The sequence below is a fragment of the Saccostrea cucullata genome, unplaced genomic scaffold, assembly GCF_032062105.1.
Source record: "Saccostrea cucullata isolate Sc308-1 unplaced genomic scaffold, CSIRO_AGI_Scuc_v1 ctg190, whole genome shotgun sequence".
Lineage (NCBI taxonomy): Eukaryota > Metazoa > Mollusca > Bivalvia > Ostreida > Ostreidae > Saccostrea > Saccostrea cuccullata.
Genome location: NW_026931523.1, coordinates 158,774 through 179,658, shown reverse-complemented (window position 1 = coordinate 179,658; position 20,885 = coordinate 158,774). Strand labels below are relative to the sequence as shown.

General features: G+C 31.9%; 2 protein-coding genes across 3 annotated transcripts in view; both read left to right on the top strand.

Moving 5' to 3' along the window:
* The first annotated feature begins 1 nt into the window (after window position 1).
* On the top strand, window positions 2-18,520 carry LOC134232807 (E3 ubiquitin-protein ligase RNF213-like). Its single transcript, XM_062714786.1, has 30 exons — window positions 2-226; window positions 729-913; window positions 1,272-2,188; window positions 2,289-2,434; window positions 2,660-2,853; window positions 2,985-3,256; window positions 3,692-3,942; window positions 4,090-4,323; window positions 4,450-4,627; window positions 6,207-6,289; window positions 7,391-7,640; window positions 7,786-7,890; window positions 8,124-8,240; window positions 8,506-8,689; window positions 8,832-9,152; window positions 11,146-11,729; window positions 11,825-11,978; window positions 12,738-12,955; window positions 13,094-13,243; window positions 13,555-13,839; window positions 14,094-14,727; window positions 15,002-15,146; window positions 15,300-15,436; window positions 15,523-15,597; window positions 16,644-16,750; window positions 16,996-17,146; window positions 17,464-17,653; window positions 17,743-17,989; window positions 18,103-18,240; window positions 18,374-18,520. Exons 2-30 carry the CDS (start codon window positions 754-756, stop codon window positions 18,503-18,505), a joined length of 6,759 nt encoding a protein of 2,252 aa, XP_062570770.1. The 5' UTR covers window positions 2-226; window positions 729-753; the 3' UTR covers window positions 18,506-18,520.
* A 223-nt stretch (window positions 18,521-18,743) lies between these two features.
* LOC134232806 (E3 ubiquitin-protein ligase rnf213-alpha-like) overlaps window positions 18,744-20,885 on the top strand; it is a 33,325-nt gene continuing 31,183 nt past the window's right edge. For both annotated transcript variants that reach the window (XM_062714784.1, XM_062714783.1), the window contains exons 1-4: window positions 18,744-18,919; window positions 19,026-19,194; window positions 19,297-19,454; window positions 19,992-20,189. In XM_062714784.1, the coding sequence (XP_062570768.1) occupies window positions 18,786-18,919; window positions 19,026-19,194; window positions 19,297-19,454; window positions 19,992-20,189 (659 nt within the window). In that variant the 5' untranslated portion in view covers window positions 18,744-18,785. The remainder of the gene's footprint in view (window positions 18,920-19,025; window positions 19,195-19,296; window positions 19,455-19,991; window positions 20,190-20,885) is intronic.

Here is a 20,885-nt window from a genome sequence, read left to right as displayed (position 1 = left end):
AATTATCGTTATTCAAAATCGTTTTTTAATGAAGAAAAATGTTTAACTTATTATTCTTATTAATTCATCATACTGTGATATTAAACCATTAGCATATTGATATATCTTTTTGAATACCGTTCCTTGTGCATTTTTTTTTTGACGCAGTTGCATATTACCGCCAGCTAGACGGGTGGGCGATCGAGCTCGAGTTAACGTGCAAAGAGAATATTGTTAATTTCTAAAGGTATGGATTAATATTGATTTTATTATAAATTTTCTAGGATGAAATTGAATTATAACGTTAAGTTTTATAATACCAGAGGGCATATGCTAAAAATAGAACAGTGTAATGTCTGCTCTTTCTAAGATGTGGTAAATACGGGGTTTTTTTATTTTTATTTTTTCATTAAATCTTGTTACATCAGGGTTGTTTTATCGAGTATCGTTCGGTTATATAAATCGATGAATGGTGTTAACATGGAACTGTTTTTTGAATATTATTTATTTCTCATGTTTATTTCACGACTGTTGAGGGTCGACTATACCATATGGTCTGACAGTTCTACTTCTATAGTTAATTATCGGCATGCAGTCATACTGAAATAGTAGATGAATTTTGAAACATCCTTATATTCGGCAGTTTTTTCTATCTTTTTCTCTCTTGATCGATCGACAAGAGAGAGAGAGAGAGAGAGAGAGAGAGAGAGAGAGAGAGAGATAGAACATTGGATTTAGAATATTTACAGAACGTAACACTAGAAAGTTTTCGAGATGGTTAAATGCCAGAAAAAGTTCAGTAACGGCAGCATCTGTAATGGGTACCTGGCAGAAGGATTCAAGTACTGTCCCTCATGTGGTACGCCTGTGCCAGAAAACAGTCAGGGATCCGATAAATTGGAGGAAGGGAGTACCTCCAACGTAACAGACAAATGTAAGCTAGAACTATATATTCTTGTTCTTTTATCGAATCAATGCTGTTGTTTAGATAATCTCCTAGAAACAAACAAATATAAGCTACTATTCTTGTTCTTTTATCTAATTAATGCTGTTGTTTAGCTAATGTCCTTATAATCTATGATAAACTTAAGGGGTATATACATATATGTCTCTCTATAATGTAGGCTCATATATATGCAATATGCGATGATTTTTAATTGACAAAAGAGATCAAGGAAGGAAAACAAGAGATTACATAATAACAAATCCACATAAGGAAAATAACTTAGACATCTATGTTAAAAAATTAAAAGAACATTCAAAACAGATCGATATATTTTGTATTTATTTAGCCGTTCCTGACACCATGAAAACAGATATGAATAAGCATGAAGATCCTGGTGGCGGTAACGACAGTGAGACGTCATCAAACGTAGACGTTTATTGCTCGCCTGAAACATCGTCAGTTAAAAATGTCACCGAGAAGCAAAACGTGCCAGATGGAATAGCTAGTAAGGATAATGAAGCTACAAAGAAAGAATGCACTACAGAAGTCTCACACGATATAACGAAAGACAACTCAACGACAGAAAAAGACCCAGAAAAAGAATTGAAAGTACTTCGGGACAGTGTCCTTGAAGGAAATGGATCAAATGAGAAGGAAGGAGAAAGAAATGCAGAAACCGAGAAACAAGATCAAAGCGAAATAGCAAAAGGACAAAGCCTTGGAATTATACAGGAATCCAAAGTCATTGCAGACATTGGTCAGAATACCTCAACACAACAAAGTGAGCCGCAAGATATCCCAATCCAAGATAGTGACTTTGTATCCTCTAAGGATGAAGAAAAAGTCCAGGAATCACAGAAAACAACAGACGGAAATAAGAAAGCATCAACTGTGGAAGAGGAATCAGCTGGCAACACTTTGAATTCGGTCACAATAAGAAAAACAGATGAAGATGACAAACAAGGGAGAGTTTTTGATACAAAAGAAGATAAAAAGAACCAACATGAAGATGGTAAGCCACACACACAGTCTAGGGATACCAGTGGGCCGTCAACCCCGGATAAGATACAAACAGACAAAGTCAACAATAATATCAATGGAAAAGAAGAAAACGAAAGTCTCCAAAAGACAAAACAGACAGAAAACACAGAAAATCGCGCCAAAATGGTGAAAGAATCCAAAAACCAACAAAAAAGATCAGTGGACAGTCAATCTTCAGGGCAAAGTGAAAAGTGCCAACCATCTGAAGTTGTTAAAAAGAAGGTATGTGTTTGTTAGAAAAAATACTATTATATATTTTAATTTAGAGATATTTATTTGTTTTATAAAAATATGAATGAATGTTGAAATTATTGTGCAATAGGTGGTGAGAGTTATATTCCATGCGTTCTTGGCACCAAATGTTAAAATGAGTCTTCAAAAAGACAAGATCTTCGTAGTATTTGGTCCTCCATACAGTGACTGGGAGACAGAAAAGGGAGTAGTTTTATCTACAACAGAAAACCAGTCGTAAGTAAAAGTGTAACAATCAGACAAGTATGTATCAATTATTATGTATCAATGTTACAAAATGTAATCACATAACTGCTTCAATATCAAGCTCGTTGAACATTAGAGAGCGATAACAACCTTCAATGAATCATGTTTAGTGACTTTCATATTAACCATTATATCAAAGAAAGGATTAATAAGATAAAATTGTTAATTCACTCATTTATTTTTCCTACGATACAGGAAAAAGTATCCCGCGCGTCTGAAAGCAACAGCTATGATAGAAAAAGATTTACTGAGAGAACCATTGCGCTACCTATACATGTTCCACCGACCAAACGATAAAAAAATCGAAACAGAACGAGAGTTTTACCTTCATAATTACGGACCTTATAAATATGGACACCGTGAGCTTATCGTCCCACCGGCAGAAAAAGGTATGTCCTCAATCACAGTCAAACACACTGTTGATAGATTGATTGAGAAAAAGGAAAAGAGGGGGATTTAATTATCAGAAAATATTTCAAATTATGTAAGATACACTGTATGTTGTGTTGTTTCCCCTAAGGTGAATGGAATCAGTATGACGGGTGCATTTATGCTGCTAGAAAAGGGATATTTTTCAACATCAGAGAAAAGTTTACTGGAAAATTTCAGGACGTTATGCTGAAAGATGGCAAACATATTTTGCAGTGTTATTTGCCAAATGTTGCAGAATTTCTCCAAACGAGGAAGCAGCTTGTTGAGTTGCAAGATATTTTCAGAAGTATAAAGCAGGGTGGGATAAAAGACCAATTCATGAAAAATCAGAAAGAACCAGATGCTTATTTTTTCAACCAGGTAGAATTCTGTAACTCATTAAATTCATAATAACAGATGATACAAACTTTTGTCAAAAAATTTGAAAATAAGTACTTGAGTCATGTTTTCATTGGTAAGATGAATGGGTTTCACCGCTTAGTTTTTAAATTCGCATAGATTAATCAGCATGGTTTCAGAGAGGCAGAACTATGAACATCTTAATAGGAAGGTTTACAATTTCTTTATATTCTAGAAAGTTATCATTTGCATCGATTTCATTTTCACTGAAATTAAACCAAAAAATATTTACCTATTTAGGCATCATTTTTTTGTTTGTATTATCTGTCCTTAAGAAAAATGTATAATTTCAATTTGGAAAAAAAAATGAAGTCCCAAGAAATTTGTATTTAAAAAATTTTAACCGTTAAGTCATAGATTGCGCTACTCTACCACAGCTTCCATTTATTTTGTTAGCTACTCTGGGACCACCTTAAAGTTGCGACTGATAGACTTGAGGAAACAAAAGAAAAAGATATAGGCATGGCACTTTTGACATCCATAATGGTCATAGAACTCGTCAAAGATTTGGACATACCATTCGAAATAATAGAACCTCTTCATGTTAAGACCCTACAAATGTGTTTACTGCTGAGACCTGATATTGTGCACAAAACTTGTGATCAGCTGGAATACTTGGAAAAACATTTGCCAAGCGATGCTAGAGAGTAAGGGGTGTAATGTCATAACTGTATGTCCATGTATATTTTTTTAAAGTTTTTTTTTCAAAATAACACTAACTTTTAACTGATGTACTAAAAGGTGATGAGCAAATACAGCAAACCAATTTGATAAATTTAAAATATATTTTACAGGAAAGCAAAGTCGTCCATCGTATCTTTTTTGAAAAGGACAACAACAGTGGGAAGTTATGTTGATCCAGCTTGGTTAGCATGCATGCCATTAATTCACTATCTAGAGGGCAACTTACAGCCATTCGTATCGAATCTATGCCACTTTGAAATTACTGAAACAAAGCAAGATGTATGGTGGTGCTTTTCGGAATTCGGAGAGGAAAAAGAGGAAATGAAAAAAAGACTGTGGACAACGTAAGATCAGTTTACATATTGGAATGTTAATCAAATATTTAGAAAATAAACAACATTTTAAAGAAAAATAGTGAAGGTTAAGATTAATTTATATCAAAATACTGTTGCAGTTGAAATTTATTTTAGATCTTGCGAAGAGTTCGTCAAAATACACAAAACGCTTTTCCAACTCGACACTACTCTACAAAAATCGTTCATGGCTGCATTAGGCTTACTTCAGGTTTCCAAAGTAATGCAAATGTCGGAGATTCAGCTTGAAATCAAGTTGGCAACAATAGAACATTATTTTGAAAATTCCTCTCAGGTAAGTGTACAGTTATATGAATTCAATGGTATTGAAACACACTATTTTCACCATTTTCTAACTTGTAAAATGTTTTATATGGTACGTGTACATAAATCTGTTAAGTAATGACAAGGGTTAGAAAAACGTGTATTAGTTATCCCAAAATTTTTATGACACTTTTCATCATCGATAACTTTATGGAACCAAAAAAAAAAATAACAAAAGATAGTTTGTCAGCATCTACTGTATAGCATACATTTATATTTTAAAAAATCGGGAAATTCTGTTAAATAGTCAGGTAATTATGATGTCCCCATGGCGTCATAATATTTCCTTTAATATGGAACCTTCTTTTGAGCTACTGGTAGAAACTGTGAAACTTTACTTTGGGTCTAAATGTGCTACTTCAGTCATAAGAACCATGAAAAAACAACTTCCTGTAATGAAAGTGCTCAACAGGATGCTAATTTATAGATCTATTTAGGAGTTCGAAGTTCCAGATCACACATGACTTAATTCTGGTATTAGAAGACCAAGGAGTGCCCTTACCAAAGAGAACATTAATTCCATCGATAGAGTTAAACGTTATTACTGAAACTTACAAAAATCCTTTGACGGGTACTGCATGAACTACATAATATGTAAATGGCACCGTTGGTAAATAGTAATAGATATACAAGTAGTTTCATAGAATGCTCAAATTTGATTTAAAATTAATTGTGGTAGATGTGCATGTAAAGCTTGGTAAAAGCTTCAGAAATCATGTTCAAACAATGTTATTTCAAAGGCATGTTATCTGGATCATGTAAAATGACATATGTTATTTTAAAGAAAAAAAGATGATTAATAAGGAAACTGTGACAATGTACAATTATATGTTTAAAATTTCAGTAATGCAACTTATGGTTTAAAATCGTTTACTCTTTTTAAGTGTAACATATTCATTATGTTTTGGGACACTGTATATTCCAATTCTCTCGATACATTCCTTTAAAATATATTTTCACTAATGTAATTAACATCCTTTTTGAAAATCAGCAACTTTTCCTCTTTGTAGTACAATGTCTGTTAGCAACACGATGACACAAATAATTGCGGAATTAACAGAATAAACTTTTTGCAGGGTCAAATATGTCATTTTGGAATTATTTAAGGTCATAAAATTACAAGTTTCAGAACATAAAAAAAACTACTCCATGAAGAATAATAATTGTCAAACTTCAAATGAGCAAAGTTAATTAATAATACTGTTCGTTATTTCCATATCCTTCATTTAATAGAATAAACACTTTGATGTTTGCCAACAAAAACATTCTTGGTTCTTAATCATATCTTTTATATACATTTAAATGTATATTTGATGAATAATGTTCCTGTTCCTAGTCTCCTGATCCCACTTTTGGCATATTTCCAAAGGTCCGTGTTTATGCTGTCATCAAGAATTTGTATTGTTTCAAGATTTCTTGAAATCTATCTATGTCACTGTTCGTTATCTTTTACTTTTTCATTCAAGACGCAAATTATTGAGAACGTTTTGCCAGTTTGTGCATTATCTATGAACAGTCTACATGTATTAAATTCAATTTTTAAATCTAAGACGCAGCTCCTTCAGGAACTTATGAGTAGTGTGTATGCGATCTTACTCGAGACTCTGTCCTCTCACTCGGACACAAAGAAGATGTAAGCATATTTTTTTTTAATTTCCCTTTTGCATGTTGCTTTTAAATTTCACACCCAATTACAAATAAATGAAGATCTCCGCAAGTGAAAAAGAAAAATGACAATATAATAATAAAAGAAACATACTGAAAAGCTTTTTTGATAAAAAGTATAATTCATTCATTTTTTCTAACATATTTTTCAAATTTGAGTTGGATATCATTAAACGTATTCTACATCTTTTCAAGAACAGGATGGTAATCGAAATGCAATAGCCGAATGTACTTGTAATTATTATTGAAGGAATTTTCACTTGGGAGAGGGGGATTCGGCATATAAATTTCAATAACTCGTGATTTACCTGCTCAAATCACATAACTTTTTGAAACTTGTTGATTGAAGATTAATTCAGATGTTTGATAACAGCACTGGAAATTACATTCAAAATTATAGTTTTAATTTAACTTGCTTTAAAAGTTTACTATACATTTTTTTTTCCTATCAGTATATCATATATGTATTATAATATCATTCACAAAATTTAAACACTTTTTATATTTTTTAATCACGCTAGTGATTGATGTCAGCATTTTCTATATTCACAAGAAAAAAATTGTCTAATTAAAACTAATAATTCAAATTAATATATTATTCACAAAATTTAAACAATTTTACATTTTTAACCAAGCTATTGATTGATGTCAGCATTTTTATATATTCACAAGGAAAACATTTGTCCAATTAACACTAATAATTCAAATATTTAATTGATTGTACTTTAATACAGTTCATGTATAAATCACGACCTTCAAATATCCAGATATAAGGTACAATGGACACGAGGATTACGATTTTGAACATTTTAAGTATAAAGACATATAATTTTGCCTTCAATGCTTGTCAAGTGAATCTTACAACGTTTTTTTTTTCTTGATTGCTCTTCCATCACCTTAAGGAAGTTTACAACACATAAAACATTTTTTGTGACATAAAATAAGTGTACACTTAGATCTTTAATGTTATTAATGTAGGACTTAGAAATAAAAAGAAAAACCCAAGCAACTAAAATTAATGAATTAAAATTGGATTATTGTTTGGTATGTTATTTTTTTTTCTCCATAGTCCATGGGATGAAGTTGACGTAAAGCATAAAATACGTCACAATCTGTTGATTGCTATTTTGAATCATGGACTACATAAACAAAGGCTGCTACAAGATTGGAAACTCGTTTTGACTTGTTTTCATTGTTCACTGCTGTCTATAGCCATATTAGACAAGATTACTGCGGTTTGTGAAGATATGAAATCTCTAACAACTATGATAATAACTTTGCTTGACGACTTCTTTGGAAGCCGTGGTGCTGATCTCCAGGTAAAAGGCTATAAATATTGTTTTGTTTATTGAGGAGGTCGCTTTTTTCTACAATAGCTTAAATCCTCTGAAAGTTACAAAAATATGTGAAGACTGTAAGAAATACCAATCTATTTTACCATTCAATGGTTTTACATTTTAACAGGTCGGAGACTTTGCTTTGTCAATAGAAACTGACTATCCTCTGCAACATCTTCCTGGAAATTTTGAGCCAGCAATCTTGTCGGCTGTAGAGAAATTTTTAAATCTTGTAAGTTTGCTTACAATAATATACAAAATACAATTAAACAATTAATTTATACTGCAATGCATTACACAGGGTTAATTAATAACGAATGCATTGTCATATTGTACGTTGAAAAATGCACTCATTAAAAGTAAAAGTCGCACAATTTTTATCTATGGAATATCAAGTTCTTTCTCTGTATATAAAAAATCCTCCCTTTCTTTCTTTGTAATTACCACTACTTTTGTATATCAAAGTGCGGTACAAAGGAAGTGGTGGATTTGTTTCTCTATGGCATGCATGGAATACAGTCAGAACGGTTGAAGTCACTGGTGGAACGAAAAACATTCTCGTCTTTTGAAGAGATTTTAAAGGTAATCAATAGTAAAAGCATCTGAATAAGTTCTACAGAACTTTGGGGTTAATTTTACTTAAATTTACCAAGTACAGGTTTATGGATGTAATTTATTTTAAAACCAGAAAGGGTGCAGATTATTTATCCTTCTTACTATACCCATTAAAAACGTACAGTCTATATAAATGATTTAATCTTAAGATTTGATTTAGTACAACACATTAAGTATAAATACAGTATTTTTTCATTTTAGCTAATATTATTTAAGAACATATACATTATAGGACCGGGAATGCTATGGTTTGTTCGGCTTTACAGAAGGAATGATAAGAAGCAATAACTACATTGTACCTCTTCTGACAAAATTTTTCCAAAAAGTGTGGACACTTGAGTTCAACGCATCACCTAGGGCTTACCTTGAACAAATTTTAACCTGCAATTGTTACCCACAGTATAGTGAAAGTTACTGTAAGTGAATATTGGACGGTACATTGTTTAGCTCTTCAAAAGTTTTTTTGCTCTTTTGTTAGTGCTACTAAACCGCCATTTGAACTAATTCTTTGCATTTTCAAACGTCATTCCTAATCTAATTTTCTTTGGGTTTTTTTAGATCAAAAGGGACTGCTTCTGAAATATATGGATAGCGAATTGGTGAAGAAACTCGAAAGATCACTTCGTGTGTTTCAAGACTTTATTACGGCTTTTGAAAACAACACCATTTTGATTCAGGATCTGATGCTTGGACTACAACATACAGAGAATCTAAGAAAAATTGCAGAAAAATTGGAATCAGCCCCAGATTTTAATTTGCCATTTACACCTGATTCTTTGTCCATACTTCTCGAATGCAGGGAGAAAGACATGAAAACTTTAATTGACGAAATGAAAATAGTTGAGGGTTTACAGATTATTTTAAAGATGGTTCGAAACTGTAAGTTGCAATTTATTATATCAAAATCAATATTGACAAAGATTAAAAGAAAATTATGAATAACTTGATTTCCTTCTTGTTTTAAATAAAAAGCGACATGTACATGTATAATAAGTGTCTCAAATGGCCTCTTAGTTTTGCACATTTTGTATAAACTTGTATTAAACAGCTTATTTTCAAGCAATTTTTCTTCCAGTAAATTTTAAGTGCAAACTTTATACCTTTTCAAAAATGTATCTGTTCAAGTTCAATTACTGGCAGAAACATTTTGCATGTTCAAAACAGCGTTATAGATTTATATTTCCCAAAAGAATTAATGTCAAGAAAAGGACATATTTTTGTCTTATTTTCATTGTATTTCAAAAATAGCACAATTCTTAATATCAGTTAAAACCTGTGAGTGTAAATAAATGAAAAATTGTATTGGAAATATTGTAATTTTAAAGTGGAAACTTTGATGATATTGAATGTTGACCAAATTGACGAATTTGTGATAATTGTCAAAATTTTCTCTCTTCAGTTTTCACATTTCTGTTTAAAAAAATTCTGGTAGATAGTCAAATTTTGCTTTCGGCTATTTTTATTTTTATAATTAAAAGTTATTGTCAAACTTTCAATCCATTTGTATAACCTCTTTTTTTGCCCAGAATATTTACCCCCCTTCCCCGCAGTCACGCATTTTAACGCATATACCGTTTCCTATTTCTGACGCAAAATCACGCATTTACCGTTTCCCCGCAATCACGCACTTTCAAAAGTACATTTAATCTTCAGTTTAATGCCGATTCCCTTCTAGTTTATACTTGTAAATATCTCTTAAAATAAAAAAAAAAGATATAATCTGATTAAAATATTATGTAATAATCGATTGTCATTATTGAGTATAGATGACGCAATATTATTGATTTTGTGAATATGAAAGAAATATCATGACAAATACGTCTCCAATAGCAAATTCCGATATTTTTCGGAGTCTTTATAATTCTGACCAAAGTTCAGATGAAGGAGAGACCGACAGTGACGAAAGTCCGTTTGATTATGACTCAGAGTCATTAGTGATGTTGAAGAAATCGAGGGCATCGCACCAAATTGGACTTCAAGTTTAGAAGAAATAGCGCTCCCGCCTTTTCTTGGCCCCACCAGACCAACACATAAGCTGGAGAATGACACTATAAAGAAAAAAACTTTTTTCAGCTTATTTTCGATGTCGACTGCTTGAGAATGTTAACAGAAGAAACAAAAAATATGCATGTATGCAGCAAAGACAGAATGGTCAATTTTCGGGGGTTTTATTTTAAAATTCGTAGGTTTCACTGTCGGTAATGCAAATAAATTGAAAATTTATTTCTTTAAAATAATAATACAAATATTTTTTAAAAATTAAAATTTAAACCTTAAAACCTAATATATAAATCATAAACATTTCTTGTTTTCAAATGCATTTTGATGTTCTTAAGTGCTTGCGGGGAAAAGGTAACGTCATACTTCTATGACGTGATAGTTAAGTGTATGTTGCGTCACAGTTTAGCAAATTGTAAAGAGTTAAATTGTAAAGTCTATTTAAAGCATTAACCGGAATCTAGAAATCAATGTAATGTTCTATCCATCGATTTAAACAAAATTATGATTTTCTGGAATAATGAACCCATGGGAAAAAGAACGTTTACAGTACGTGCCAAAAAATACAAAAAATTGATTGAACTGAGGTAATATTTACATTTTTAACTTAGGAAAAGAAACTACGTGTATATTTAAAGTAACACGGTGCTGTAAAAATCCATTGTTTATTGTGAATTTAATGAATAATGAACCCATGGGAAAAAGAACGATTACAGTACGTGCCAAAAAATACAAAAAATTGATTGAACTGAGGTAATATTTACATTTTTAACTTAGGAAAAGAAACTACGTGTATATTTAAAGTAACACGGTGCTGTAAAAATCCATTGTTTATTGTGAATTTATTCAAATAAATGCTTTAAATTTTTGGTAGATAAATCAGGCTTGCCTAATGGTTACGAAACCATTCTTCAAAACTGGAAAAAGATGAAATTAGAAGATATATGCGAAATTCCAAAACAGATGTCAGATTATACAATGCATACACCAAGGTTGAAAGTATTTACCGAGATCCTGGAAGAACCTGTAATATCTTTTGTAAAATGTATTTCATTTTACAAACAAAGCAAAACATTTGAAACAGTTCTAAAATCAGTGTCTAAACAGAAGACAGCTATGGAAATGAAAAAATATGACTTCTTTGAGCTTTTTGAGGAAGTTTTGAATCCTGCAAAAGATATGTGGGGGGAATACTGCACCAGCCTGGAAAATGGAACAATAACCATTGAGGACATTGAGACATTACATCTGCACAGAGTAGATGATGACAGTCTACAGAAAGAATTTACGGCCATGAACAGAGGTTCGAAAAAGCCATGGATTCAAAATCGCATAGCCGAGTTCCGACGATATAAATGTTTCTCACAGTCTGTTGAAGCAGCAAGGTTGCTCAAAGAAATACGAAACACAAACAATATTGAGGGAAATTTTGACTCCGTGGAATTGATTGAACGATCTGTAAGCATAAATAATAAAACATAGGTAATATATTGTAGATATAATCGATTGCTGTGTATCAGTACTATTTTGTAATTATTTGTTTTTCCTTTAAGGACAGAGACAAAGCAATTTCCCTTAAAGAGATGGCTAGTAAGATCCAGTCTTTTCATACAAAGTTGGAAAGAGTTGATGAGAAAAGAAAGGAATGTTTGAATGCATTTTGTAGATCGGATGCTTTAGTGAAATGGCTTCGAGACTCTTTGAAAGGTAATTGCTAATATACATGTTTTATTGGTTAAACCTAGGTGCCTACTTACATGCAATGTTTAAGATAATATGCTTTTCGAACAAGATGTGTTTGTAAAACATTGATAAGTCCGTCATGCAGCTTAAGGCAAATGCAAAGTCAAAGTTAAAAAGTAAAAGTTGTTGATAACAAAAGGAAGATCTTTCCACAATACGCCTGTGAAATATGAAAGCCTTAGTGCTTACTCTTCAAAGTCATAACAAGGTTAAAACCTTCAAAATATGGTTGAAACTATAAGGTCAAGGTCAAAAGTTATCCACAGAAAACTCTTGTCACAGGAAAAACACCTGGGAGATATGAAATTCCTACAGCTATCTGTTTAAAAGTATTGGCCAAGGTCAAGGTTAAAAAGTTTTATTTTATGATACCCCAAAAGAGATCTTGTTACTTGTCACAAGGAATATATCTGTGAAATATGAAAACCATGGCCCAATCCACTCAAAAGTTATTGCCAAGGTTAAAGTTTTGTGGACATACAGATTGACGTCAAACCGACAGACAGACGGACAGACAGGACAAAAACTGTTAAAATATACCCCCAGAGTCTTCAATTACGGGAGCACAAAAATCTATTCTTTTTATTATTATTATTGTTTATTTAATTTCAGTACAATGAAAGAGATATAGCTAGGTCAGTCAAAAAGTGTTTCTTGATATCATCATGAATCTGGACGTCAAAGTTACGTAGAAGTAAATTTTTGTTTGTATATATTTTTCAGGTGGGGTAAAAGACTTGAAAATATACGCAGACTTGGCCTTTATGTCTGTGGAAGAAGATGACCTTATTGCACATATAACCGACTTGCATACGGCAGCCATTGGATATGCACCATTGATTTTCTACACAGAAGACATACAGGGAGAAGATGCTTTGATTCAAAGATGTGAGGAAGTTTGGACTAGTCTTGAAAAGGGTGTGGATTTGCCGAAAAAGCTGGTACTAGATTGCACATGTACTTTTTTTTATAATACTAAATCAATACTTGTGTAGGCAGCCTTTTCTCCTAAATGAAGAATTTCTATATTTTTATAAGTCACTAACCTATAAATAAAACTTGAGATTTCAATGTTCTAGCTCGAATCAAATCGGTTACTACAATGGTTTGTTGAAATCAAAGAGGCCCATGGTTCTGTTGAAGTGACGTCACTGAAACAAGTTGATGCTATAAAACAGCGGGGGATTTTCAGAGTTGGAATTAGTGAAGGGAAACATGACATTCAACTGGTGATTTTTTTTAGTTTCTTAAAGTTAAAGGGTTATTGAAACAGTGTTAAAATATATATTCCCAACAAGTAATATATAACTATCTGGTTGTTAATTGAAAAGTATTCTTGATATCAAGATGAATTATAACATTTTGCAAATAACTGGTCCTTGCTAATAATGAATATTTATTAGATGATTAAAAGCATTTATAAAGCCCTGTATAAAACTAACATTGAAATAGTTTCTGATCAATGTAAATTTTGACTCTGATCTTTATAACAAAATGAATAATTTAAGTACTTGTGAAACAAATACAAGATTCTTTATAGAGCTTACAGGATGTTGTTTGTCTTCGCGTACCTAGAGCTGTCCAAACAGATGAACATTTTCATGAAACATTAGTGAAAGATCTTGCTTCGACATCTGAAGATAGTCCTGAACACATGGAGGAAACTGAATGCTCTCAGTCCGAACACATAGAAGCCAAACGTGTAGATCCCATAACAGAAGGGCGAGAATACTCATATAGTGATATGATGGATCTGCAGAGTCGTCTCATGTTGGTCTCTGGAAAAACTGACACCGGCAGGGAAAATATAGAGAAATTTACAGCTGTAATTTATTAATTTTTTGAAAAAATATATTGTTTTAGATTTATACCTCAGTTATCCAATTCATACATGTAAATTGTCTATGTAGTATTTACATCCACGAATTCATTATAGAATTGTTTAAAAGTGTATACATGTATATCCTATATTGTTTTTTTAGTACCTACCAAAACATTTGTGTCTTTATCACAACAAATGTTTGAAATATGAAAATGCTAATTGAAGAAAGAAAATTATGAAAAATTGCATCTTTTCAGATTTTTGACAACGTAACAAGACTTGGAAGAATTTTTATCAAACTTTACTCATCAGGATGCGTGTTATTTAAACAATGGTCCTTTGAATTTCTCTGCAACAAATCGGTTGAGAACTGCGCTTTTGTGAAGTTTGGTCAGCAGCATGAGTCAACTTTAAAGGGAACTAATACAAAAACCAGAGATGAACATATATCACAAGATGATGTTGTGAATGACTACATGCAAAAGATAGCGGACTTTTTGGAAAACTGCTATGAGCAATGGATGGGGCATGTAAGAGAAACTAGGGATAGCTATTATCCCCTAAATTTCTTTACAGTTGCCCAGATGATCATTTTGCAGGAAGAATTAGCAATGTACAGACATGGAAGTCATGATTCAAAGTATTTGCTTGCACTCCTTTCATATGTCAAGTCAGATTGTTCAGTGGAAGATTTAGAGTTTGCGTTCATGAGCTTGAACGAACTGTTGAGGAGAGAGCAGGACAAAGATATCACTGATGAGTCCTCAGCATCACAAGAAAACAGGACAATTCAAGATTTTCTCAAGGCAGCCGATGATTCCGGCATATCAAAAAGAAGAGCAATGCAGTGCATACAGTCTAATATGTTTGACCCTCAGGATTTTGATAGCAGTAAGAATTTTAGTTTATATCAGTTTATATAATAAAAATAACATGAACATTTACAAAATTATTACTGTATACAGGGTTATTTTCGACCCATGTAATTTTCGCCCTTTCACAAATGCAAACAATTTTGCCCCGTTTTAAATTCGCTTACTCATAGTTTTATTTAAGAAGTTATGTTGTATTCTTTGAATTTGCCCTGTTTAAAATTCCCCCAAATGAGGGTAGGGCAAAAATAACCCTGTCAAAAGAACGATTTTCAATGATTCATCTTCTCTAGGCCTTATGTGGTGCTATGAAGAGGATGAGAGAGAGGAGGAAAACATAGTTGTTGGTGTAAATGATAATCTTTCACCAGAAGTCTCTGGAAACACTAATACCGTGTCACTCAAAGATTTTGACAGACAAATTGAAGATCTTCTGAGGTACTGTATGTTCAAGCTAAAATAATAAAGTGCTCTTTAAGATATATGATAATATTGTGATTTTATTACCTTTTGCTTTAATTAAACATTAATGTATTGAATATAAACAAAGTATATTCGAAAGGAAAAAAAATGATTTTTTTTCTCCTTTAGACAAGAAGCTGTAGAAAGCATTGAAAAGAGGTTAAGAGAAATTTGGGAAAAATACTTAAAATTTACATCTCTAAGCTTGAACGACTTTTTGAGTGTGGAACATGTAGGGTTTATACTACAGCATATCTATGACAAAAGTAAGTTCATCAAGATGTGATAATTATGAACCAATTAATCTGAAATCTGACAGGTTCATTGATGGGGAATTTTTCTACTTTTCCAGACACTAAAGTGTGTAGTCGTCCATTGCCAGCTCCACTGAAACCTGGAAAACCTAATCTTATTGTGTGTTCTCAGGGTAAGGATTGTTAAAGATGGTTTGAATTTGAATTACTACAATGTAGTTATCCAAAAACGTACATCTTGCTATTTTAAAGATGATCACGACTCGTGAATAGGCAAACACTACACCCTATGTACGTTATCAGCATTGGGCTTTTCCCACTGCATTCATTACACCTGACTTCTTTCTTCTTACACGTGGAATGGACTACACGTGTTCATACTGGTTATGTTGCATTACATTAAATTTGTTTACAATTTATTGCAGTTTACGGGTATACCGTTGTTTGTTTTTTTTTCGTGTGTTGAAAATTTTGCGGAAAAGGGTTGAATATGTACAGTTTTTATTTTGTGTAAGTTATTTTTTGCGATTGAAGATTTGTTTTCAAAAAATGGTAATGTTTTTATGTCACATTAAAGCTGATATAATTTCTGCGTGTTTCATTTTAGGGGAATAAAAAATGATCGCAGAAAAAGCGAGAAATAGATCATAGCGAAAACACTAGATATACGGTATCTGTTTGTTTGTATACTACAATTTTTCTTCGGTAAATTTCGCTTCTGTTATGGAAAACCCACGCAGTAATTCTTGTCTCCATCGAGAGTTTAATATTACTTACGTAAAATACGTCCGTCACGATGGTGAAACTGATAATAATGAACCGCGACCATATGAACGGATTATACAAATAACGTACAGCTATCAGAAAAAGCAGTTACTCAGTACTTGGCTGAAAAAACATAAACCTGCGTCTTTTAAAAATCATGTTAAGCTTAATTAATGTAGATGAATCATTATGTTACAATATAGGTATATTGGATGTGGTTTGTCTTTGCTTAGTGCTTATAATTTTAACTTAACCTTTAAAATATAAATAAAATTATACAGTTTTGCATTCTTTGAATTAATTTTTTTATTACTGTGAAATCAGTTTTGATTGTCTTTGTTTTCGTTTTCAATTTAAAAAAAGAAAGCAAATGTCTCATGAATCTGAATTGTTTGTAAAAATGAGCAGTAGTTCCTTTAGAATGTACAGTGTATAAAAACATGTATAATTCCAGAGGAAGTATTACCAATGCTATTGACTCTGTTTATGAATGATCAATCGTTGCCACTACCAAGTAGAAATGAGGTCTTGCTGTGTACAGAATTGACAACAACTGAAGAGGCAGGGATTTCACTTTCTAATTGCCTTTTTGGTTTATTGATTTATGTTCGCTATCTATCTTTTTTTCTGTCAAAAACGTTAAAGTTGCTTCGAAAATTAAGTAAATCAGTCTAGCAAATGCTAGTGCAATACTCTTAGAATACTTGTTTAAATTGAAATCTATTTTTAAAAAAATATCAACATTGTAATAAAAATAAGCGTACAACTGTTATAAGAATGATGAATAACAGATGGTTGTATTTTAGGTAACCATGTTCTTTCGAAGGGCATTGAGACAGGAAGAAAAGGACAGGAATCATCTTATTTTCTGTCTGGTTAATGCAGACTTTATTCGATATGATGTATGTGAGGAATCGCTGAAAGAATTCAAGGAAGAAATGAGAGCAGCAAGAACAGGTTAAGATAAATAATAAAACTGACAGAGAATGTTTTCTTTACTTGAAGAGGTAGTGTGTCCCCATTCCAGAAAAGACAAAGTGAAAGAAATGGTCATTTATATCTTACTTAAATTTGGAATACATTTTTTTTTTCAAATATCTTTACAAGTAATCTTTATTATATAAGTATTGGTGCTTATCTTGACTTGTATTGCATCCTTATCTTTATTAGCTAAGGCAAATAAAAGTATTTTGATTCCAAATCGAGATATTTACAAATATTAAATAGTTAGTTACAATTCCTCCAATCACATACATTTATTTCGCTTCTTACAGAGTACAGTCTTGTGGTCATTTGCAGCAGTGAAAACGAGTACCAGTCTCCAATAATCGCTGCCCTGGACAAATTTCGTACACCAAAAATGACAGTCTCAGCAGAGGAGAAAATTCAGCATTATTTGAGGAATAAATTTTGTACACGCGGAAAGGTGGAAAGCGATGCTGCATCTATTGTTGACAAATCAGAGTGAATATCAATTTCCTGATTTTTAGACTATTTATATATTGAATACAACTTTATCAGATTTTATGTATATGTTACTTTTTATGTCACAGATTATGCGTTCGTGTTGTGAAATCAGACAGAGCAGGATTAGGAAAAACACTCCACAAAAACCGTTTGGTTGAGCAGTTGAAAATACATTATCCAAGTGCTGATGAGGATGAATTTCCAGTTACGTATTCAATTCCACTCAGCCAAAAGGACCATGATTTTGCTGACGTGTCAAGAAAGTTAATGGATTACACACTGTCACCTGACATTATTTCTCCAAGAATTTTCCATATAGATGTTGCATCTGGGGTATAACTTATTGAATGATTAAACTGTATTCATGCCATTCATACTGAATTTGCAGTTTTAACTCTATTCTATGGTGTTTTGATAAAGGAACATTGTACATTTTATTTTACTAGATGGATGAAGGAGTAGCATCTTTTCTTTTCAACCTGATAATTTTGGGAGCTGTCGTTGATGACAGAGGATATGCATTTCAGCGATCAATGACAGATTTGTACTTGATTGAAATAACTGTTAGAGATAAGGGTCACTATGTACGTTTTTGAAATATTGTTGTTGAATTTTTCTTTTTATTCTGGCTTTAATTATAATCATTGTAAGACCATTATATAAAATCGATCTTTAGATAGAATGTTTAAAAAAAATTCAGTTATTTCTATCTGCCAGTCGAGACGATCAGTTTCTGGAATCCAACTGATAGACCTGCTGCCTTGTGTACGATGCGTCTCCCCACAAGAAGAATTAAAAGGCATGTTGAGAGTTCGTAAAATATACATTAAGCAAAGGGAATGGAAATAGACTTCATATACATTAAAACTTGTTTTATTTAAACATCACTGGTTCTTAAGAAAATTGCCTTATAAGTCTGCATTTCAGATTAAATAGAATTTTTGACAAATGCATATACAAACTAGTAATTAGGTGGACTAAAAGTCTAAATAGACAAGATTTTGGAAAACATAACATTTTGATAAAAGAGGTTTTTACTGTAATAATCTAAGACTAAATTAAGTGGCGTATTTTCTCTTTGTTAGTAGAAATTGAAACAAATGATATTTTGCTTGGATTCGATGACCAGATGTTTCAATCAGAGGTTTTTCAAAGACCTTTTCAATATCTTCAAGGCCTGGAGGCAAACAAAAAGACTTTACCAATTTTTAACCGCTTTTTACGAAGCGGTAACAAACGTCAATGCTTAGAGACGCTCATGAGGTATGTTTATTGTTGTTTTACATAGCTAAATTATTTAGAGTAGAAACATTAAAATTGTATAAAATCTCTCTCTCTCTCTTATACTAGTTTATATCCTGTTTAATAGACACTGCTGTGTGGAAGATCCTTTGTGGTCGGAGCTGAGAAACTTTGTGCACTTTTTGAATACACAGTTGGAAGATTTTGAAAAGTCTGTTTATTGTGGCTCTGAAATGGCTGCTGACTTACCAGGGTTTTCAAAATTTGTTTTGAGATTTTTGATTCAAATGTCAAAGGTAAGATAGAAATATTTTGTAAACACTTAAATACAATATTTTTTAAGCCCTTTGATATAAAAGGAGTACATATATAAATGCAGTCATTTTTGGATAAAACAGGATTTTTCAACAAGATCATTGATGATGTCTGAAGACGAGGAAAACATTGAGTCAATCATTCATGAAGGTCAAATGGAGAATGAAAACGAAGAAACAAATGATGAGAATGAAATTATTGACTTATCCCAGTTTCAAATAAGACGTCGTTGGGAATCGAGGTAAGTATTTACAAATATTTGATATTGCTTTTCTTATTGCTTTTATTGTAGGTGTATTAACTAACTTATACATGTATTAATAAACTAAATAAAAATATATAGATAAAAAGAGGACAATTTATATAAACTTTATGTTAATAGAATTTACTTGACATTAACATGTAACAATCTTCATGAGGCTTATCTTTGTTGAACGTTAGAATTATATGACTTTTCTTTTATCATGGTGTATATAAGCAAATCAGAAACTCGATTATAAACACTACATGCTACTTGCTACTTGCATTGACAATCAATATAAGAATTATACATATATCTACATATATTTAAGAATTTTGCTGTGTAGCATATTTGTATAATCAAAATGATTGTACTTTATGTGCTTCAACTTTCATAACAACTTTTGATTTCTTAATTATTGATTTAAAAACAGAGTCAAATTTATTACTGTAATGTTCTATAAAAATTAAATAAAATATAATAAAATTTTGTTCGTTTGATTGGTTTTTGAAACGCTAGTAAATGCGATCTTTGCAGTGCTCATCCATATTTGTTTTTCAACCCTGATCATCACACTATGACGTTCATTGGGTTTAATATCAGCAAAGTGAACAGAAATTTAGTCGACAACCAGACAGGTCAAGTTCTAGAAAGAAAGATAATGACACCGAACCTTTGGGATGCCCTGGTTGCTAACTGTGTACCACTCCAAGAGAATTTTGAAGACCTGAATAGGTAAAGTAACAAATTTGCAATTTTTTTGCTTTCTGTTCAAATAAGCGAAAGGCTGTAGTGGGTTATTCTGAGCAAAGTTAGTCAACTGTTATTGTTTATATTAATATTGCCATATTTTCTTCTTTTTAAGTTGGAATCGCGCCCTATTTCGAAATTTTCTTTTCGGTATTAACGGAGCAAAACTACTCATATAAAATACGCATAAGTCCTCAGGTAATGTAAGATCAGATTTGTTCAAACATGCTCCCCATAGTATAAGGTGGATCTACTATAGGTTATCAAACATTTAAAAGGGGCTATTGCACGGACACTTCTATAAAAATCCTTAGACTATTAAGAACATCGGGGCTAAACGAATAAATCAAACATCCCCTGAATAATTTTGATGTTCATATTAATTTATAATTCTTCAATTAATGGTTCCCGGAGGCTAGAAAAAGGACTTGTGTGTGTATTCAAAATTTTACAATGATATACCGTGGAAATTAAAAAAAAGATATATATATATATATATAAAAGATGCTTAGTCATACTAATATCAAATTAATTTAAGGGTTTCCAAAGTATGACTTTTGGGTACTAGGTTTCATATTTGAAATAACATTTGATGTAGTATACGAAAATTTCGTATAAATATAATCTTCTCTAGAACAGCGGGGCCATGTTGGTTATATTTAAATTCAGAATTCTTGTATA